The sequence below is a fragment of the Paramacrobiotus metropolitanus genome, unplaced genomic scaffold (genome assembly GCF_019649055.1).
Source record: "Paramacrobiotus metropolitanus isolate TYO unplaced genomic scaffold, Prichtersi_v1.0 Parri_scaffold0000014, whole genome shotgun sequence".
Taxonomy (NCBI): Eukaryota; Metazoa; Tardigrada; class Eutardigrada; order Parachela; family Macrobiotidae; genus Paramacrobiotus; species Paramacrobiotus metropolitanus.
In genome coordinates, this window is record NW_026570234.1 from 155,804 (window position 1) to 178,454 (window position 22,651).

The window sequence follows — 22,651 nt, forward strand, 5'->3', positions numbered from 1 at the left end:
CTGTCGATCTAACCGATTAGCAAGTCTTGATAACATCGTGTAATACATACATTATCGTTTTTGCATGGATGACAACAGAATAAACGAAGCAATAATTCTTACGAAGTTACCAACCACAACTTAATACTGGTACATCGGATAACACTGAACAGCTGCACATTTTAAAGGCTAGGGTAGAAATTTTTTGCACATCCCTTGTACGTTTGATATCATGCCATATTCTACAGAAAGCAAAAAAGCGCGAGATCGCGCTCAATATGCTATCAAAGTGACAATCCGACCATATATCGCAATTACCAAAACAAAAAATCATGCGACTAGAAGCTTTATCGTGCATGGAAGCCTGATAAAAGACGACGGATACTTTCATGCGTCGTAATCAATCATCATCCTCGTCAGCTCTGGAGGCAGCGGTAGAAGTGCCGCAACGAAGGGCAGACGGAATGAGAGTCCTGTCTTGCAAAATACCATGCCTGAAACCATACAAGTTAATGAGCTTTCGCCGCATGTGGTTGATGACGTTATATAGTTCAATTTGCATTTTCATGAATTCACTCACTCGATGAGGTAGCCTTCCACGTCAGTAGGATAAATGTCTTCGCCAAACTCTTTCACCAACTGGACGTAATTCCCAATTAATTCGCCATTCCGATAAACTAGCAGTGCTGGTAGACCAAAGGCTTTGAATTTTAAACTTAAATTCACCTAAAGATAGTAAAAAGAAGTCAAAAACCATCCTACTTCGCATTATTGCTTTTTGCTGCAAAATATTTGCATATATTTGCATATCAGCGCAAACTGTAGAAGGACATCCAGTACGCTATTTTTCCACTACAATCAAAGTTTAAACGCAATTACACTTACCAGGCTGGCTTTCATCTGGCAAAACTTAACGTCAGAATATTCTGCCGCAAGGTATCGCATGCAATTCTTCATAGAATTACATCCCGAAGCTCGATCCTCGTAGATGAGAATAATCAGCAGATCCCCATCGGAGTTTTTCTCGGTCGCTGTCAAATAGGCTTCCGATGATTCGATTTCAATTACACTCCCAAATACTTTCTTTCGGGATTTCTCGAGCTGCATCAGTTCTTTAATTCGCTTTTCTCGAAACTCCTTGAGCACTGCGTCTAGATCTTCGTCACATGCCTCATCCGACAGTTGCGATTTTTCCTGAGCTTCCTTTTCCTCATCAAGCTACAACATACGTCGGAAATTGCTTAATTGCTAAATCAGTGCCAGCACTGATGCTCACGATATGGAGCATGCCAAGAACGTTGCCCACGCGACAGCTGTGCTGACAATACTCCGAACATTCAAAATTTCGTTTTTTTAAGAAAGTTACTAAACCTAACATTTACAACTAACTTCATAAAAAATGAAAAATTCTTGAAAAACGTACATGAGTTTGGCACATTGGTGCTAACTTTTTCGCCAGTATCAGTTTTTCCTTTTCTTGTGCTTCTCGCCTTTCTGATTCCAATTGCTTAAACCTCTGCCAATCTCGTATAACTCCTTTCGGACCAGTCTGAAAAACGTAATGCACATTTTCCGTATACAGAGTACACTGCAAGCGCCATGCTTCAAAAATTACTTGACATCAAGAACAATACATAGCAGCAGCCTTTTCGCTGTTTACCAGTTGCGGATGACATAAAAAGCTCTTTCATGTCACTTACATTCGTACTGCTGCCTTCCCATTCCCTGGCGACGCTATCCGGTATGAATTTCGGTCCATTACTGGACGCCTTATGTGGTCGCCGGTTATCACCATCCCCGTCCAAATCGTTTCCGGCTGATTTATCCTCTTCGCTTGGCTCCTCATCTTCACTACTACTGCAGTAATAATGCAGCTTCTCGCCCAGCAGTTTGTCATCAAGGGTGGCCATGATAATGAAACCTATTATGGAAGACATAAAACAATGACATTCGTAAACATACAGCAATAGGGATTCACGAAGAACTCCCCCACCGACCACAGTAATTGAAAAACTGTTTTTGAATGACACCATGATTTAACGACAGCTTAACTGCCGTAATACACAACAACTTCCATCTGCACTTTTCATTCCAAAAAAATTTGAATAAAAATGTTATGGTACAAACTACAACGAGAGTAGAAGTACTCTTATGAATTTCTCTGTGCTAATTGCAAAAACGTTTAATCACCTTTCTCACAACCAAATGTTGTAACATGTAAGATTACCGGCATCCCTAATAAACTATTTCCACATTTTTGTTTAAAAATTAAACGGTTAGAATTTGATTCGTACCAATATGGGAGAACATGTGATAACAAAAAAGAGAAAAAACGCACTCCATCCCCTAACATCGACAAACTGGTATGTCACCGTATGTCTTTACGAGTAAATCGTCAACCTTATTAATTCTTAAGGGTCAGTGTACAGTAGTCTACACAATACACCCAAGTTACCCAACATCTTTAATCCCGCTCATCTGCTATACCGCCTACACGCTGATTGTTTTATCCTTTTTACTTAAAAATAGGAACAATAAATTAACAAATTCACAAAGTAAGTCTACAAAAGTGCCCATACTTACCATACAGTATATACTCTACTTTCAAGGGTTAATTCCTTAAATTAAAAAGTATAAGTAATCACAGAGATACACAACGCGGCACTGATAATTACTGTATTGGCTAACAACTACAAAGTGCAGAAACCCGAAAAAATTTTCAGAATTCGCGATCTTTTCAGATTTATACTTTCGATCAGAGTCCAAATTAACACCCGGGCGATCTTTCGGCTGAGCTGTGCAGTTAAGCAGTTACGCAAAAATATCCTACTCACAAAGTTAATACTGGTTGCGATGCTTATGCTCCCTCGAGAATTTTTCCATTTTATCAGTAAAATTATTAGAGTATTAAATTTGAGAAAATTGATAACTAGTTGTAAGAAGCTCTCGTAACGAGTAGCCATATTGTGAAAACTGCTCTAGGTCCATAATAACGGGCCTTTTAATGACCACTGGGTTGACAAGGGTGAGGGCTTACCATTAGGGGACATCACCACAGAACCAGAACTGTCTATGAGCTTTTGCTGACAACATGCCAAATCCAGATTAACAGTTCAACACTTTAACAGTATGTATGTAATAATTAACATGTATTCATGTTACAATATCGCAAATATAAAATTACTGCATTGTCTGCCCAAATCACCAATCCCTCTGCAGAAAAAACTGAAAGTACCAGAACTGGAGGTTTGGGTTTTTCAGTAGCATCACTTCGTCCGCTAACGGCAACGCCGCAACGGGCAACTTAATTATTAGAAATCTTCAGCTGGATCCTTTTTAAGTCCCGCTGCCTGCAGGACAACCGAAATTGGCAGCAACGACACACGAAAAGAGTTTTTTTACTTAAAACTTAAAAGCAGCCAATACTAAAAGTGAAACAAACATACCCAGAATCTAGAAATTCGTCGTACAGAGCTGTGCTTCTATCATGCCTATGAGTGAGTTGTGACTTACCTTGCTAACAAAAAGATACTAAGGACCGCCAGAAAAGAATCATCAATCTCAAACAGTTCCGATTTATCATAACATTTTGATGTCCAAGGATTTTGTGATCAGTCAGCTCACTCAGCTGTATCTCCGCCTGCACAAGATCACACCTGACAATGCACACTATTTCCTCTTTCAGTTTTCCATAACATGCAACGAAAACAACCGGAAGCGAACTCAAAAAGGAAATAATGAAAAATTATCATAGATAATACACGCTTCAGCTCACAAGACTAAAACGTGAGAGATTGAACCAGATTCTATAGATGGGACAATTTACTGAGTCCTGAGACTCCTGACGGGCGACTGTCGACGGACGACTGCGAACATTTTATTATTGTCGACTGTAGTCGACGACTCGGTAATAGCAGACTACTGAGACTAGCAGCCTAGTAAGCAGCAGGCTAGCACGCATGTAAAACGACAAGGCGTGGAAGTTGCGGCACCCTCGATTCCACTGGGACACCCGAATGCGGGTACCTTGGCGACTTACTCTTTTACCCCGAAAACAAAGCGCCGTACAGCGGCGCTGTGCGGCGCCGGTTAGTGCCTGGCAGATATTCGTGATATATGCATCCGTTTAGTCATACCATAGAAGTACCTGAAAAAATTTTAAAAATTTGCAAATTTGAAGACAAATACAGTAGTTAGTTAGCTTGAAAAATGTTAAAAAGAATTCCCGTTTTCTGAAACGTTTCTAATCGCAAACGAAAATCGCGCGAAAGCCAAACCCACAGAGGTTGTCTATTGCGACAGATGCGTCTTGTACCACCGCGCTAAGATGCCGAAAGAAGCCGGCCGCATTGTGAGACGTGAGTGGCTACCGTACTTTTTCGCTGGCTTTTAGAAGTTTTAGAACTTTAGAAGTTTTAGAACTTTTATTGGCCAACACATCATCAACATATGTCATATCGACAAAAAAGTTAAAGGAAAAATTTGCGGGTTTAACCTTTGTTCTTTGCCGTTTGTCTCTTTGTTAGTGCGTTCTTATTTTTAGTTTGCCGTGGAGATCTGATCTTATTGAAGTTCATGCTTTATAGCTGTTATTACTTATTAGTTAATTGCAGCTTTCGAGTTCTCCTTTAACTGGTAAGATTGGTCGCCGACTCGCAGTCCCCTGTTTTCGACGAATTCCTTGGACTGGATAGTAGATACTTTTGCGTTATGGCCGATCAACCACCGTTCGTTGTGCTGGATACCAGCATGGGTAAAGTTGCCGTGGAACTGTACTGGCACCATGCACCAAAAACTTGCCACAATTTTGCTGAACTGGCTCGACGTGGGTACTATGATGGAATTGCTTTCCACAGGATAATTCAGAATTTTATTATCCAAGGTGGCGATCCAACAGGAACGGGTGCGTTGCCAGTTCAAAAGGCCAAGTCAGCAGTTTAAGAAAACTTACCATATTACTTATTAGTTTTATTGCTATTACTGCCTATTAGTTAATTAGTATTATTATTTTTAACTTTTATACGCATTTTAAACCACATCATATTTTTGTGTTAAGCCGCTTAACGCAAAAATATGATGTGGTTTAAAGTGGTTCGGACGCGAGTCTGTTTTATAAAATTGGTATCTTAGGCCGTGGAGGACACTCGGTTTATGGGAAAACATTTGCGGATGAAATTCATCCAGATTTGAAACATGCAGGAGCGGGGATCTTGTCGATGGCCAATGCCGGACCGAACACCAATGGCAGCCAATTTTTCATAACACTGGCCCCGACTGCGCATTTGGATGGGAAGCATGCAATCTTCGGAAGGATCTGTAAAGGCATGAAGACTGTTGAGCGGTTAGGAAAAGTTGAAACTGGAAAAGATGATAAACCCTTGCACGAAGTCAAAATAGTGAAAGCTTACCTTGCTGATGATTTAGAAGAAACCTAATATTACGGAAAGAAAAGTTGTTGGAATACAGCACCTTGCTTTCTGCTTGTTGCTTTTAGTGCCCATCTTAATTTTTTGGTACGGATTACTGTTTCAGTCAGTATTTTCTCATGGTCAGTTTCAGTCATCAGTAATGACGTGAATGCAATATTGTAGAAGTATACTACCGAGTTACGATGCTGTGAATGAGCGTTTGCGAATTACAGTGTCCTCGCGCTCAAAATGTTCCCCTACTACAATGGAGATTATTGTACAGATGATCGCTTTTTGAAATGAAATGTTGGAAATCACTGCCCCGATGTCAAAACGACAAAACAATATCATAATACACTAGTATTGTTGACTTACAGTTGATGTATGCAGTTTCATAATTATTGAGTAAAAAGTATCATAATTATAGAGCAGCTAGTAAAAGCAGTTTCGAAACCATTTTGTAAGCACTGTGCAGTCGGTTGGCGCTCAGTCGGCTACATACAACTGAAATGCGCTTTTAACTAAAGTGACAAAAAAGGGAAACCTAAGAAATCCGCGCCATTAACAATAATAAGTGTAGCAAAATAAAAATTCATAGCCAATTTAGCCATAAGAGAATGCGTATCGGCTTTATAATAATTACTTCTTTACGAGTACACAATTTCCGATTGACACAGAGAAGCAATTCACATCAATTCGAAATTGCGAAGCACGTCAACAAAAAGGGAAAAAATTCCGACTACCAAATCAGCGACTAGCCGCGTACAATTTCACCAGAATGCAGAAGATTCGCGTCCGAATACCACTGACGTCCCAAATTCAAGATAAAACTTTAAACTTCAAGAAATACTCTAAAACCCAATAAATCAAAAAAGGTAGTCATCACAAGTTTTACCTTTATTAGTAAACGCAGAATCATAGTAACATGTCTCAAAAGACGAATACGAGCCAGCTTATTGTTAAAGGACTAGGAAGTGTTGGCTGGGTCATCAGAGCTGACGGCTTTTCCGTGGCAAACCGTGCAGAAATCGTTGTTAGACAACTGTGCAGCTTCCAGTGCTTCCTTCAGTTTTTCAGGAGGATCCATAAAATACTAAAATCATATAGGAAGCACATCAATTTAACAAAGTTACGCGCTTCGTCTAGTTGTACGCATTTCACCCTCTGAGCACTTCGAACTCACTATGTAGAAATAATTTTCGTGCATTTTTCGCTATAAGCATTAAGCAGTACCACTGCAGTTTAACGTCTTAATAATTACGATCAAAAACTGACTTACCTCCGTTGTTAAAATGAAGGTTCCCCAATGGATACCCAAGGATTTTCTTGATTTAATATCTATATGTATTTTCACCGCTTCCTCTGGGTTCACATGGGCAAATTTCATAAACCATCTTGGCTCATACGCTCCAATCGGAATGGCACTGATATCAAAAGGCCCATAAACATCTCCAATTTCCTTAAATCCCACACAGTAGCCGGTATCACCACCGAAGAAAAATCGATGTTTTGGAGAGATCACACACCAGCTGCCCCATAATTGCTAAAAAACCAAAGGGATTTCTTTAAATTATGTTGTCGCATTTTATAAGGCACCGCGCAAATTAAACAAATTATTAACAAATGAATCAATAGGTTTTCCAAAGTAAAGACTTCTCCCAGCCATTAGGGGAGCAGCAAAACCAGGGGAAGAAAATAAACAACACAAACAAGCAGAAAACTAATTGTTACTAAATAAAATTGGGTTATATGACTGAGACACTTTAGTTCACGACTGACGATCCGAAATCGAGCCAAACGAATCAAAAGAGCGAAATATAAGGCAAAATTAATATTTACGAAGACTGCCACAATTTCTAATTTTCATAATATCAAACTGATGGATCTTACTTTGCAATAATCAAACGCTGTGCGTTTACACCAGTGCTGGGACGGTGTGAACGCGAAAGTTACGTCCGTGCCTGGCAAAATATTCTCATCCCACCAATTCATCTCCACCACATTTTCACAACCATTACCACGCATCCACTGTGCAGTACCTTCCGGAACGTACCACCGCAATTTTTCACCGAACCGAGCATTTAACTGTCTCACCGATCCCAAATCCAAGTGGTCATAATGATTGTGACTGATGACCACAGCATCGATTGCCGGAAGTGCATCGATACCGCATGCCGGAGGACGGTAGCGCTTATTGCCCACAAACTGTACCGGGGAACACCTAAAAAGAGCAAATGAAAAGGTGAGCGTCGGATTATTTACAGCAGATATCTTTCAGCACAAATAAATATAAAAACACTGGTCTGTAGCTCCGTACCACATTGTCCACACACAAAAATAAATTATGCAAAGGCACGCTAGCGTAATTATTTTATTATCACAACCGGAATCGACCGGAAGCGAGTGTATATTTTAGCTTGTACTAAGCTGAATGGCTGAATAAAATTCAAAGTAAGTATTGCGGCGAAATTTTACTATGCAATATGATCATATGACCATAAGTCCAAAACCATAGGTCGCTCGTACCGGTCACTGAAAATAGGATCAGTCAGCACCGTTATTCCATCCATCTGCAAAAGACTTAGCGTATCTCACTGTTATTGATCGCATCTATTATCGTTTACTTGTTTCCCTACTGTAGTTCTAATTTTGTGAGCTATATATTATCACTTTTCACACCTGAAGTACCACCGTTGCGTGACCAATCCATGTCACTTTCGGACGCCCGTCAGGATTAGGTTCAAAATCCGGCCTGAATACCGGAAGGACTTTATTAAGTTCCTGAAAATAAAATAATCAGTAACTGCAGTCCACTCAAATATTTTCTCGCAATTTCAAAGCAGCCAGCAACGTCCAATACATTGTAAAGACAGAGAAAAAACCGATCGCGCCAGTGGAAGTCAAAATTCCGTTTGGTCTAATGTAAGCACAGGGTGTATTACTGTATTTCCATTTATTTGAGCGAAATAATAATATTATTATTTTAATTCTATCATCTAACAGTAATACGCACGTCAATATTACGCGGAACTCCTGTTTTATGCATCTCAGTAGCTGCAATTTTTAAAAACGACATCATCGTTGTGAGCCCGTGGTCCTGCCAGGTTTCCCAAGGATTCTTGTAGATATTATTTTCGCGCAAGGGATAGTGCAAATTAACGGCTTGGGAAAACCTCCCAACTTTAGGGCGAGGAGACTGCGCTGCATCTTGAGGATTTCGATCCATCTCCAATTCCCGACCAATAAATACCAGCGAAACAGCAGGAAGATTTTTTGGGATGAATTTCAAGGTCCCAAACATCCAGGACTCGAAAACGTAAAACTCATAAAAGCTAATAATTGTAGCAGACTACGACCAGGTGTGAACTGTGAAGTAGTGATTCAGTACTCCGTCCAGCGCATGAGCAACAAGCATAAAGCCAAAATCCTTACGGTCTTACCTTATGTAGAAAGCACCAGATCTGTACTTATTACTTCGGTATAATAGTAAATAAAAGAAAATTATCGGACTACTAACCTATCAAGCACCATCGACTCAACTTGGAGACCTGATACACAAGATCTGCTGTAAACTGGAAACTCCACACAACGATAAATTGAAAGTCTGGTAGAAAACAGAAATCGGCGATTATGGACAATGCAACATGGATTCGTACATTTGAAATGTAACGAGTACGCCTTTCTAAAGTAAAATAATTCAAAAGTGCAGTGTCAGGATGTCACCTGAAACAAAATTTCGTGCTAATACGTCATCGCGGAATGTGTTGTGTACGTATTGTAAGTACTCGTCCTTCATTCCCTATACTGACAGCTGATACTAATACGCAGTCATGTACAATAGTCTACCCTTTTCCTCGCTTACTTTTTCTTCATTGTTCTATTATTAGTAATTAAAAAAATGATTAAGTGCCTAATTAGTTTGTAAGCACCGCAAATATATATAAAAATTATTACATAAAACAAATATTTTTATATATTTTACATTAATATGCTTTAACATAAAAAAACACGTTCGGGTGCACTGCGACTTTCAAGAAGTTGAACAAGCTCGAGATCTTTAATTTGCACAAAATGAATATGAAATTCCAGCCGGTATATCGCAAGCATTGCCGGTACATTGTACATCGATAATATACGTGCAATGTGACTGCAATACAAGACTTATTATTAAACCTTAAAGGTTATAATCGGATTATGTAAAATTTCTCGTGGGTACTCTTTGTTTTTCCGGTTGTTGTACATTGCCTTTTGTGTGTTTTGCAAGTGCAAGGACAGTAAAAATCTCTGGAAATAACGATACCCAAGGCATAATTCCACACACAGTACATTTTACCCTTAAACAAATATGTACAGTACAATCGTACAATAAGCGGCAAGTGGGAACTGCACAATTAAATTCCAGTTGTTGCTACAGTACTCCTATACAAGATTTTTCGCATAAAACAACAAGAATCATCAGCGTAATACTGCCTTCGACCGTTTTTTGTGGATTACAGGTTTCTTAGTCCGCAGTACACTATCGTCGCAGTACACCTGCAGAGCAACAACGTTTCCATTTTTTGTTGTACGTGCACCCGTATGTGTTAGAGCACCCGGAAGCGAACACAATATGCAATGCACACGCCTTTGTATCATAGCACGTCCAGCCGTCCAGGAAACAAATATTTATCCCATTACAGGTATAGACAATTCCGGTAGTAGATGCTGTAATGCAGTCCGCTCGTGTGTGGGAGCACGAAACAGAGAATTCCAGTATCGCAGAGAGCAAGAAAAGGAAGGTGTTTTAATGCTCCCATTGGATAGGCTCCCATGCTCCTGAAATGGAAATACGTATCCCGGCTTATTAGTAACTTCGGTAATTGCTAATATTACATGTGTCTACTTGTTCGCTCGATTCATGTTTTGTACCATATTCACGTGTCTAAATAATAGCACGGTTATACAAAGACTTGCATTCGGATGCCGCGTTTGCACGGACACTGTGCCTCATCCTTCCTGCCGGTATACACAATGAAAATTACACAACAAGATCAGTTGTCATATGGGTACAATCCAAGGAACACTGGAAATAATATACATCTGCGTTCCAAATATGCGCTTGGCCGTGCATTGCAAATTAGCCTTAAGACTTGTGTCAAATACAATCATACAACTTGTCTGATGAAGTGCTGTAGAGGGACCGTAAAAGGGCAAAGCTGCTACGCATACGTTACTAAATTAATTCAGAAAATCTAATATAACTTCCTCGCACCGGAACTTGATCGATAGCGTTTTGACAAATCGGGCATCCGCGGTACGCTTGACAGGAATATCGAAACCCGGCTATTCAACGGCGGAAGCCACAAAGTAACAAGATATTACATATTTAGGAGAGATTAAAGGATACTAGATTTGCTATCACTGTCTCCAGTGTGCCATATACATGTACATATGTATACCAGCGAAGGTATCATTAATAAGATTAATCGTCCATTTTCAAGGGTACAAAATTGGTGTCGATCCTGGTACATTGCCCATTTATTCCCGGCCATAACCGGCCTGTTGCGGCCTTTTCAATTGGCTGTTATGTGTTCGCTTTTGTCGACCCCCTCTGTTTTCCCCTACCAAGCTGTAGCCTGTGGGGATTAATGATCATGACAGTGCTGAACCAATGTAACCGCCTGACTAGACGACAGGACTGTAGGCATTTGCTCACTTCCTGATTGCGATCGTTAAGTTTCAACTTGTACACCGGAAATAAGCGGGATAAAGCTACTTATTGCCAGGAGAAAAATATTCTAATCCTGATTAAATCCTCATCCAACTTTGAGAATAATGGGTATTGTTGGTTTTCTTCGAGACCCAGTGAGCAGATTATGGTTTGCCGCATTGTGTGTTGTTTGCTTACCGGCATTGGCGCATGGCACTGCTGCCGAGGTGCGTTTCGGTATACTGGTGACAAATGCTAAACAACAAATGCTTTTACAGTAAGTTTAATTTGGTGAACTGCTGATTCGAATGCGTATTCACCTTTAAATATAATCATTTACAGTAAATTTTACTGGTTTCAGGCGGAATTCCCATCGTGCCGTCGTAGACTACTTTTCAAATAACCGTTTTGGTTTCACAAAAACGGTGAAAATTCTTCCTCCACCGGTTATTTCTCTTGATGTAAGCGATTTTTAAATAAAATTTAAACTGCCTAAGAAATAGATTACTTTTTAGGGTTTTCTTGGACCGAGTAATATTCTCAGCATTATCTGCAATAAAATCTTAGCCCAGAATGTTAATGCGCTGGTTTCCGTGTCATTTTACGAAGACGCAAAAGTGGACGAGGTCAATGCGTTACAATATTTGTTTCAAGTAAGAAAAGTATAAAGCGTAGTATTACGTTTTGCCCTGTCTATTAGCAGTTTTTGATCTAATTTTGCAATGTCAATGTCACATAAAATGTTGTATGTTGTGTATTCCTAGAAGGTTTCAACTGTGCAAGTGCAATGTGCGATGCTTGAGCATTTAAAAAACTGCAATACGTTGCATGTGATAAATTGTTTTAGTTTTGCGATCCATAATTATGTACTACGTAAATATCCTGGAAAGCAATCATAATCAAAACTCAGTAATCGTTGTCTTTATATTTTACGGTTCACTGAGCCTCTAGTACTTTCTTTGGGGTGCTGGTCGGACCAGTTTTCTGTGTTCATAATGTGGTGCATTTAATATTATAGATTTACTAGAGTAAAGTTAATAATTTATTAGTAAATTTAATAATTTTTTTTCTGCAGTTGTCGTCCTATTTGCAAATACCGGTAATATCTTGGCAGACTGAAAGAGCAGAGCGTGTAAGTAGAAATTATATAAACAAGTATGGTAATTTTACTAATTAGCGTCCCTTACAGATACATCTATAGAAGTATATTACATGCTGAGATCATAATTTGTTCGCTCGCTATAAAATAAATTTAACAGTACTTAAGAATTAGTAATCATGTATAAATTTTCTGCTGCCCAAATAACCGAGGTGTAATATAAAAGCTAAAAATTTGACAAACATTTTTAGTTGGCGAAAAGTGTATCTAAAAAGCGTACTTTTGTCGGGCAAAAAATGGGTATACTAACACAATGTACAGTAAACACAGTGGAACTATATGGAATTATTTCGGGATGAATTGCAGTCATCTGATGATCTTCTGGTGATTCAAATGGCTTCCACGATCCACCATCAAGTAAAAGCTGCATTCAGGTACTTACAGTACATCCATGATGATACGCCTGTACTTATTCAGGGTACGACTTGTATAAAGGAAGCCGTACTTGTGTACGTATTATGCGACCTGTCGCTCCGCGATCCTTAGAACGAACAAAACTGAATGAAAATCCTTACAAATTAATATGAAACAGCCCAGATATACATACTTTCTTTCTTTTAATTCTACAAACTTTTCCAGAACACACAAGTTGACAACAAAATTTAATAAACTAATCCCTGTTTGTATGGCTTACGACTTGTCCATGATAACTTTCTAAGTTGTCTGCAAGATGCTTTTTACGCTTTTCTAATGTCTTGAAAGAAACGTAATTTTTTTTACTGCAAAATTAGCTGTAAAAGTGTGTCTATGGTATGGCATTGCTTCGCAAAAATCCTTCCACATCCACTATCTTAAAGTTTTGATTTATGTACGTAACTGTTGTATCCTTTCCTCTACTTGATAAACTAATAATTACAAGTTTAAAATATATTTGCGGTTCCCGGTTATTGCTGTCTTCTGCTGTTAAAATTTAAAGAACAACACCTTTCCTTCTCACTCATCCACGCACTGATATATATTGCTGTTATTAAGAAGTTCCACTGTTATGTGACTTCTTTTGGTACTAATAACTGAAGTGCACATATGTTTTAATTAAAGATCTAGAATATTTAAACGCGCGCCTGTCTTTGATTAACGGTACGCTTACTATTATTATTTATTATGATTATTAAATAATTTAGTTTATTCTAATTTAAACAACTGTGCAGCTGTAACAATAGCCTTTTTGCCTTACAGCATCTTGGAGCGTTACAAATGGACACAGTTTTCTATAGTGATGGTGAAGGCACTTGCTGGACACGATGCTTTCATCAATGCCATTCGGCAGGAACGCAATAAGGAAACTTTTAAGTAAGCACATAATTAAAGAGTTAAACGCGCATTTGTGATAGCACATAACTAAAGCAATGTTGAGCGCATTGTGAGTTGCAATGGCGAATTCCGGTGTATAGAATGCTGTTGGTTTACGGAACATAAGCCCTTATCGGCGCTCCCCAGAGACACGAGTGCAATGTTTTTTATGTTCCCAGTTATCCCATCTTAAGAATAATTAAGTGTGACATGAAAACGATGGTGTGTAATCACAAGTCGCGCGCACCAATACAGGAGACAATAAACCGATTTACGATTCCAGTGACGTAAATTCGCAGTTTTTGTGCGGTGTATTGGCCAATGCAGACCGCTTGGATTACATATGGCATGCGGCATTGATCGTCTTGCAAGATGTGTCCTGACACACAAAGTACACGTACACTACTGTATAGATAACAGATCTACTGTGTCTCATCCACATCACTCTATAAGTCACGGCATAAACAAACTTTATTTCTGAAAACAATAATACAGTAATAATATCATTATTGTTATTTCTGCATCAACAGATATTTCACAACAATTTAAATTTGTTGTAGAATGTAACGCTGTCTATGTCTACATCTAACTTTGTGTATTCTGTACGCATATCCAGAGGATGTCATTTTTGGCAGTTAATATAGGACCACATAACTCTTACATGAACAGTTCTATTTATTATGCAGGACGCAGATCTTGAGTATTATCGAGATTACTTCGCTCCAGCCCGACGACATACGAAAGCATATGCAAACACTGGACAGCGAAACCCGTGTGATAATGTTCTTTGCTCATAAAAATGCGGCGGTGGCCATACTGCAGATTGCTTCCGAATTGGGGTTAACAGGGCCAGATCACATGTGGATCTGCATGCAGAAAGTTATCGGCGATATGACTACGAAAACCATTCCCCCGCCACCGGAATATCCTGTCGGCATGTTAGGTAACCACATGTTTAAAAGTCATACTACAGTATATTACTTTTAAAATTTGTAATACATGCGTACTTGCATTATTTATAACCTAAGGAAATCTCTGTATTCTGGATTTGCGTGGTAATAACTTTGTCATTATTGTGGGTATCAGTTGCAAATTAATCTGGAGCAAATTTATTCATTACCACTGGCAGCGGGCTGCATTGATTGCCGTGTATGTATATACTGTACCGATATAGGAATTGATATGGACATGACCGAAGCGAATATGATTAAAATTGTCGGCAACGGGATAAAGATATATGGCCATGCCATGGATATATTAGTTCAGGAATCTAACGTGTCGGCCAGTTCGTTTAGTCCAAACATTTCTTGTGATACGGACGATGCTGTGTGGGCACTGGGAAGAGACTTTTACAAGTAAGTAGTTGACTCTACGAGTAGAAATCTATAATTAACAAAATTCAAGTTTTTTTGCCGTATATTAATAAATGAAGTACACAAGATCGTCATTTTTTGCACGGGTACTGTGTTTATCACACCATAAACACCTGCAGTTTCGTGGTGCTATCGTAGTGCAAAAATATATGAAGAAGTTTTATCAATAAAAAATACGGACACTGAATATTTTTAGAGCGATGCGCAAAGTTAAAGTACCATTACTGACCAGCCGAAACAGTCCTGAAATTCAGTTTACAAAAGATGGTGGCACAACGTACGCCGAGTTTGATGTCGTCAATTTGGTTATCGATAAAAAGCAGCGAACGCGTGCCTGGAAACAGGTGAATAGCTAATAGTAACGTTTCTGGTAGAATTCAGGTGTACATTCGGGAATAATTGTTGTGAAGCACTATAAGAACGGGGTTCCTAACCGACCTCGTCGTGTGGGATTCTGGCGCGTAAATGATTTTTTACTGCTTCGTGCTGACGCCGATCTATTCAAGTAATACACGTATATACTCGTATATCAGGTCGGCAGCTGGAACACTCTCCTTGGATTGCAACTGAGCGATATTATGTGGCCTGCACACTTACCTGTGCCTCCCCGTGGACGACCGGAAAAATTTCATTTAACCGTGGTTACGTTAGAAGAAGTGCCGTATGTTTGGATAAAGCCTACAGGTCAATAGGAACAAATGCCCGCTACGATTGATAATGCAGAAAAACTGATTTCCAATGCAGGTCCTGGTGGTAAATGCGAAGTTCGTACAGCCCCTTGCCGCGTGCGCCCCAAGGCGGTGTAAGTGCATTTGACCTTATGGCTTCTTGCTGTGATAACTGACTCAGATTGTCCAATATCTGTTTTACATAATTTAAAAAATTATACTGCTAACGCAAGCAACTAAAATCGAACATTTATTTTTGTAGTGTTAGTGTATCAGACATTTTGAAATCAGCGCAGTATTCGCTCTTTTCAAAATATAAGCGTGCTTCGAGTTTCTAGCCTTGAAGGTATCCGAATTTATAATTTCTATATAGTCAATTGTTTAGTTAATGTCTCTTTGCAGCTTGGATGTTGTTAATATCACCGAAAGCTGGCAAGATTGGTGTTGCACTGGACTTTCCATCGATCTGCTCACAAAACTCGGCGCAGACATCGGATTTACTTTCGACATATATCAAGTCGAAGATTTGAAATGGGGACGGAAAACGGTAAAATTCTTTTTAATAAAAACAGTAAATAGTGTCACCAATTACCAGACAAGAAGTTTGAGGTACTTCAGTTTTTTCTATGTATGCAGTTTAAGTATGGATCAGTTGTAACCATCCCCTTTGTACGCATATTAGGCATATATATCCATAAAAGGGACTGTCCACTGTGGTTTTAAGAACAATAATATTTCCGGTTTGTGGATATGAATTTCGCTGAAACGATGGAAATTAATTTAGATAAATGGAAGCTGGAACGGACTGGTTGCTGATCTGCTGAAAAGGAAAGCCCATTTGGCAATGACCTCGTTAACTGTGACGAAAGAGCGGCAAGCGGCAATCAGTTTTTCTACGGCATACTTAGGTAAATCAAGCGGAACTGGGAACCGATCAGCAAATTCAGTCCCATAGCATACATATACAATAGTCACTGCTATGGGTTTCATGTTCTCACAGAGAGTCCTGACGAAGATTTATGTGAGCAATGTTACTTATTACGATTATTTTAGGGACCGGCATAGGAATTGTAGTCGCTAAACAAGAGGGACGCATTTCACCAACGGCATTTCTTGGTAAACAGATTTTTAAAAAAGGCTGACATTAGAAAATTATACCTTCCTGTGTATTAATCGCCGCTCGAAAACGCTTCGAAACTTAGGTTAGAGTGCTAGCCTAAAGCGGTGGACTTCCCTAGTACTTAATTTTGCTAGTGATTTAATGCCCATCTTTGTCGATTGTTATTTCAGAACCTTTTGACTACGTTACATGGATTGTGTTAGTGGTGGCATGCATCCAGACAGTTAGCATTTTCATTTTTGCTTTTGAATGGTTGAGCCCTTCCGGGTTCAACATGCAGTCCATTCCAGACGAAGGTACTGTATCCGGCACGCGGTAAATTAGCAGAGATAAGTTTTATGTTTATATCGCGTGTCACTGCCGGAATCAATCCAGAATACGTAAACCAGTTCTTATTTGCAGATAATCGCTTTAGCTTTTTCCGGGTATATTGGCTTGTTTTTACCATCTTTTTTGGAGCTCCTTGTCCGGTTATTTTGCCAAGGTCATTTACTGCCAAATTTCTTACTGCTGTTTGGGGTAAGCACAAATTAAGTACGAGTATATATTTCTCTGCATCTGTCTGCGCGGCTTTACAGAATAATATAGAACTGGTTAATCTAAAAAAGGCTGCGGTAGTTAAACTTCTGTAAAATTTTGAACCGCTACGGCTGTTTGTTTTTTTTACTACAGAGTTTTATAAGTATGTGTGTACATAATCCTCAGTGGGAGAGAAAAGTTGTATGCATAAACGCTGACGGGTTTTTTGACGTAAATGGAGGCGTTTATGAATGTCTATGCATGAATAAGTAGAGCTGTCCAGAAGATGCTTTACGGTTGATGAAATTTGAGCTTAATTCGATCTGGGTTGTAATTTTTTGCAGCGTGCTGCGCCTTCGTGTTTATAGCGGTTTACACTGCCAATCTAGCCACATTTATGATAACCAGGGATGATCTACTGCTGATTCAAGGCATCCAGGATCGTCGGTTTCATAATGAATCGAAAAGTAATCCATTTAGATTCGGCACCATATCATCGGGATCAACTGTGGAGACGATTCGGCAGACTTATGAGCACATGTACCATTATATGCAAAAGTATAACAAGGACAATATATCCCAAGGGATCGAAGCGGTAAAGAACGGGTATGTAAACACATCTGTTCGGTGTTTTTATAACACGCAATACGCGTATGATCAATGACACCATCCGCAGTTTAAACCAACACTTGTCATAATATTTTAGACAACTGGATGCCTTTCTGTACGACGCTTCGGTTCTTGAATACCGGGTAAAGCGGTCAATGTAATCAGCTAAGTACTTACTGGAATAGTTACTGCATTGCTTATGGCCGATTTTGTATGAAATCATTTGTGTGTTTTGTGTTCCTAACTTTAATAAAAATAAGTTTGATGCTTTGTAGGTCGGTTCGGATACGGCTTGCAAAATACAAACTGTTGGATCCTGGTTTGCAACAACAGGGTAAAAACCAATCTACAGGCAGTAGACACAATAAGGGTACACGAAAGTGATGAAAAATCTTTGGTTCTGTTTTAGTTACGCTATTGGATTTCCACAGGGATCTCCATTAATTGCTGTATTTGATGAGCACCTTCTTAAATATCAACAAAACGGTTCGTGCAATTTTAGTTGCCTTTAGATGCCCTTGCACTATCACTTTTTCATAGATTAATAGGCTTTTTTACATGCAAATACTGTATCTGTACATAACTAAAGCTGGGCCAACGTATACTTAAGTCTGAATTTTTCTGCGACTCACAATTTACGAACAATGAGTATATCTATATAAGATTACATAAGAAGTTTCTTATAACTGGAATAATTTGAGGTTCTCAAACAATTGCAGAGGTACTGCAGTTACGTAAAAATTGAAAAGCTGCTTAAACTTTGTTGCTTAAATTTTATTGGTTTCCATGTGGCACTGGAACAATGGTCTACAATTCAATAACAACTTAAATTGGTAATTATATTGCAAATGTTCAACCGTATGGTTAAGGTTACGGAAGGGATGTGCAGGAAACGCGTCATTATACGTAATATGTAAATCATTAATGCTCTTATTTCCGTGTTGGAAATTCAGGATACTTGGAACAACTACAACAATTCTGGCTAACCGGCGCCTGTAATCTGAAATCCCAAAAGGAGGACAAGTCTTCCCACGCTTTAGGCCCAAAGAATTTTACAAGCGCTTTCATTTTCCTGGGCGCGGGAATCGTCAGTGGAATACTGTGTCTCATTGTGGAATGGATCTACTTTAAATTCATTAATTTCGGCATCTGCAGTGCGGTGTTTGAGAGTAGTACCTGCCAGTTTCTTAGCGTTAACATCTTCAAAGCAGTGCGAGCGGAAAAAATTCGGCATCCACGTCAACTAGTGCCGGACACCGATATTCCTGTGAACACCGAACGGCGTCGGTCCAGCGCTGTGGAAGACGACCTGGCCAGGATTAGCGCCGAGTTGGTCATCGCTCGCATGCAGGTGCACAAGCTGGAGAACATTCAGAAGCGGTTGCGCAAATCACCGCTAAGAAAAGTGGACAGTATTGTGGGGCAGCCGCGCAGCGGGGCACCAGCAGGTCCCGAAACACCGCTGCGAAAGCGCACCGGTAAACGACCGGGAATGCAGGATGCGGATATCAATGGCACTAGTTTGCATGTGGTGGAAATGGAAACGGTTTTATAATTCAGAATTAGGAATGCTTCCGATCTCAGTAACCTTTATGCGCAAAAAATTGAATCGTATTAACAAAACTGATCATACACAGGAAAAACACAATAATAAAATGAAGGAATTCAGTTACGTCAGTCTTCCCATGTTAAGTATCGCTTAGATGATCACAGTGTACCGCACTCTACCATCCAGAGAAAAAAGAATAAACTAAAATTGCAAGCCCCAAATCAGAAGTTTTACCGCAAAAAAAACAAAGAAAAATTATTCCAGCGTTCCAAGGCTCAATGTAAGCGGCGATAAACTCGACTGGCAGTAACATTTCCACACATGTACGTCTATAAAAAAGCGATGTATTCGTTACAGATGTGATATGTGCACCAGTCATCTGAAATGGCTGGACAAACCGAATTGTAGCCGTGTTCGTCAAAGTCGCCAATGCGAATAAAGTCTTGAAACGTAGGCGCACTGCCATTATTGAACTTCTCTTTGAAAATCGAAATAAGGAATGTCCGTTCGCCTTCATATGCATAATAGGTGTACTGAAACATAAATACTGCAGTTACCGATTTGGCGTTCCTAAGATCTTTTAACCTGTCAGGTGCAGAGGTCACAGCGACTACTCGCTGCATAATAAATTCCAGTACCACAGAACGGTCACTGATGGGATTCACGTCAACCTCACCTCCATCCACCATTTACTTTTGACCAGCTGATCATGGCTTTCTCCCAGAGTGAAAGGTACGTGGGTAAACGGACTGTCAATGCCGTACTGAAAGCGTTGTACATAACTATCATTCGCTTCAGCGTATTCCGTGATGGTCTTCCGTGTAATTTCCGGGAAATCTTGCAAAAAAACACCAAGACAGATGCCGCATCGTTATCGGCATTTAAAATATTTTTGACAAAGTTAAATGCGTACGGATGGAATAAGCGAAGCTGTTAAAATTCGGCGAGGCTCCAATGGACTCATATCGTCCGAAGACTATACTAGGAAGACGCCGACGAAAAAAGCGTCTAGCAGTTATTGAAGCGGTGCTGGTTTCGCGGCGGTAAAACTGCAAAATCCAAATTTTGCAACTAAGAACGTAACCTCCACAATTGGAAAGAACTGTCGTATTTAGGTATCTGTAAAACAGCTTTATAAAAGAAACGTTACCGCTTCAATTCCTCTCGCATCTACGGTATAGCGCACTTTAAAGCTTAAGTCGCCATCTGTGTTAACAAAGTGAATAAAAAGTATCGGATTCTCTCCGCCGTCGTACGTATAAGTTATCTGGAAGTTTAAAAATTCAGTATTAGTTTAAACATATCATACAGATATGTCCGGGAATTATTCACTTCGAAGTTCTTGCCGCCGATTTCTTGGGAAACTGGGACACCAAGGTGAAAGGGAATATCTACGGACTCCTTGCTTCCCAAAATGTTGATGATCTCCTGATGATACGTGCCGTTCTTTCGATAAAAACGGACACGTGAACCGGCATCAGACTCGGAACCCAAAACAGGATCCACTAAAATTAGCCATAGCACTCACAAACAGAAAAATTACGAGTATTATAAAACGGAATGCCTCAAATTCATATAGAGGTATACGAACACATTCAAGAATAGGACTAAATAATTTATATTATTCGCTATTTTTTAGGCCTAGCGTTCGGAACACATAAAGTATATTAAATTTGTATACACGTCGCACTCACAGAAGACAGAACTGAATTCTGTATAGTTTTCGGAATTCGCGGTAAGGGACTCAAATTTTCCATAGATTTCGATAGGTAGTGCGCGCTTGTAATGCCGAGTTGCCACCACATTATTTCCGCTATATGTCTGGAAAAAAGGTCAACACATGTGGTAAAAAATCACAATCTGCGTAAAGCAGGAAGATCCTGCTGGCGCATTTAAGTGCTTTTGAAATGGCATTTCTTACCATATCGATCCCTTCGCCATCAAAAACTCCGGTAATCGTGTACGATGCATCGCCGTTCGTCTGCACGAATTCACCTTTGATGACAGTCGAGTTCTCCGTTTGGTACACATTAAAGGAGTACTGCAAAAATTTAACCAGTTGATGGATTTACGTGATCCTTTGTTGTATAGGGCAACAAACCTCCAGCGCTTTTCCTTCCACAAATATCTTCTGTTTTTCTCCAATAAAAAACGGATAGGTGATTGACATTGTTTCCGGGTCGAGAATTTCCTGGTAGCGGTATGATTCGCCGGGTGGGCCCATCAAACTCAGCTTACTGTTGGACGTATACTGACCCTTCTCTCGGCGCGCTGCACGAGTAAAATGCCATTAGAAACAACCAAGTAAATGTCGCGCACTCATAACCATCTCTTTACACCAAGTACTGCATTAAAAATTTTGTGCCGCGTTAAGAGTTAGAATGTGGCCGTAAAACATACTTACGCAGTACGGAAGCAAATTTAGCATAATTTTGGATTCTTTTTTGGCATCGTTCTCGTAATAACCCAGAAATCGCTTCGGTATAACCCGTTTGTATTTGCGTCGAGCCATAATGTTATCGAGAACGTCTGCATGCGTGTATGTCTGCAAAGCATGACAAATGGCAAGCCGCAACATAACAATATGTACATTTCCGTGTGAGATGCCGTTGTTTTAATTAATTTTAGGTATACACACGACTGTCATTCCCGTTCGCGTAAAGGTGGCTTCCACAGTAAAACGAATATCCCCTCCAATTTCCTGATACGTCGCAAAGATTGTGGCACGATTGGGATCCGCCGTGGGTTCATACGCATAGATGTACTGCGGTAATAAGGTCAAGATTACTAGGTGAAACTGTTACCGTCACTGCGGTGCTACTGTAAAGATGGCGTTAATCTTTGTAGCGTGGAATTAAGCTGCAAGCATTTATTTACCACTATAAAAAATTTCATTGCAGATTTCTTCATTGCCACATTTGAAAACGTTTTGCAGGATAAGCGCCATGCTTTCGTAATGCGAATATCATCGTATATAATAAGTCATAGCAAGTATAGTACTGCCATGAATAAGTTTACAACGTTTAAGCACCATACTGGCATACTCTACTCTAAACGTTAAGTTTTGCCGTGCGGTATATATGCTTTATTTAATTGATAAAATCTTACCTCGATAACTTTGCCATGGATAGTTTTATTTTGAGTTTCCCCAAATTTGAACTCGAATTCTAATACTCGGGAAGTGTTTTCGAAAATAAATCTACAAATCATACAAAAAGATTATTTTTGCTAAATACATTCCACAATATGTAGTGACAATACTCCATATTAAACTACTTGAATACCTGT

At 39.5% G+C, this 22,651-nt stretch overlaps 5 protein-coding genes across 6 annotated transcripts; 2 read left to right on the forward strand and 3 right to left on the reverse strand.

Moving 5' to 3' along the window:
• Window positions 1–35: 35 nt before the first annotated feature.
• Window positions 36–3,879, reverse strand: LOC129584546 (phosducin-like protein). Its single transcript, XM_055476743.1, has 6 exons — window positions 3,493–3,879; window positions 1,680–1,900; window positions 1,403–1,528; window positions 865–1,197; window positions 560–705; window positions 36–473 (listed from the first exon to the last, which is right to left on the reverse strand). Exons 2-6 carry the CDS (start codon window positions 1,887–1,889, stop codon window positions 380–382), a joined length of 909 nt encoding a protein of 302 aa, XP_055332718.1. The 5' UTR covers window positions 1,890–1,900; window positions 3,493–3,879; the 3' UTR covers window positions 36–379.
• A 469-nt stretch (window positions 3,880–4,348) lies between these two features.
• LOC129584675 (peptidyl-prolyl cis-trans isomerase-like 1) lies at window positions 4,349–5,699 on the forward strand. Its single transcript, XM_055476950.1, has 2 exons — window positions 4,349–4,882; window positions 5,110–5,699. The coding sequence occupies exons 1-2, from the start codon at window positions 4,690–4,692 to the stop codon at window positions 5,412–5,414; spliced, it is 498 nt and encodes a 165-aa protein (XP_055332925.1). The 5' UTR covers window positions 4,349–4,689; the 3' UTR covers window positions 5,415–5,699.
• A 302-nt stretch (window positions 5,700–6,001) lies between these two features.
• Window positions 6,002–9,159, reverse strand: LOC129584590 (N-acyl-phosphatidylethanolamine-hydrolyzing phospholipase D-like). 2 transcript variants are annotated; one of them, XM_055476813.1, is made up of 7 exons: window positions 8,905–9,159; window positions 8,401–8,694; window positions 8,067–8,168; window positions 7,914–7,957; window positions 7,278–7,608; window positions 6,667–6,930; window positions 6,002–6,480 (listed from the first exon to the last, which is right to left on the reverse strand). In XM_055476813.1, the coding sequence occupies exons 2-7, from the start codon at window positions 8,686–8,688 to the stop codon at window positions 6,355–6,357; spliced, it is 1,155 nt and encodes a 384-aa protein (XP_055332788.1). In that variant the 5' UTR covers window positions 8,689–8,694; window positions 8,905–9,159; the 3' UTR covers window positions 6,002–6,354. The 2 variants fall into 2 exon arrangements, with proteins under 2 accessions (XP_055332788.1, XP_055332789.1); XM_055476814.1 differs by having other exon boundaries at window positions 8,401–8,827.
• Window positions 9,160–10,758: 1,599 nt separating this feature from the next.
• LOC129584567 (glutamate receptor ionotropic, NMDA 2B-like) lies at window positions 10,759–19,446 on the forward strand. The gene is made up of 21 exons (XM_055476783.1): window positions 10,759–11,353; window positions 11,438–11,537; window positions 11,592–11,729; window positions 12,152–12,208; window positions 12,542–12,609; window positions 13,412–13,525; window positions 14,212–14,468; window positions 14,700–14,880; window positions 15,095–15,242; window positions 15,432–15,582; window positions 15,643–15,700; window positions 15,969–16,113; window positions 16,351–16,474; window positions 16,620–16,682; window positions 16,857–16,982; window positions 17,089–17,205; window positions 17,550–17,811; window positions 17,912–17,957; window positions 18,090–18,148; window positions 18,224–18,300; window positions 18,768–19,446. Exons 1-21 carry the CDS (start codon window positions 11,202–11,204, stop codon window positions 19,367–19,369), a joined length of 3,045 nt encoding a protein of 1,014 aa, XP_055332758.1. The 5' UTR covers window positions 10,759–11,201; the 3' UTR covers window positions 19,370–19,446.
• On the reverse strand, window positions 19,387–21,908 carry LOC129584569 (uncharacterized). Its single transcript, XM_055476784.1, has 10 exons — window positions 21,768–21,908; window positions 21,465–21,634; window positions 21,285–21,404; window positions 21,058–21,184; window positions 20,696–20,868; window positions 20,514–20,630; window positions 20,277–20,412; window positions 20,040–20,200; window positions 19,762–19,896; window positions 19,387–19,692 (listed from the first exon to the last, which is right to left on the reverse strand). The coding sequence occupies exons 2-10, from the start codon at window positions 21,585–21,587 to the stop codon at window positions 19,639–19,641; spliced, it is 1,146 nt and encodes a 381-aa protein (XP_055332759.1). The 5' UTR covers window positions 21,588–21,634; window positions 21,768–21,908; the 3' UTR covers window positions 19,387–19,638.
• Between the last annotated feature and the right edge of the window lie 743 nt (window positions 21,909–22,651).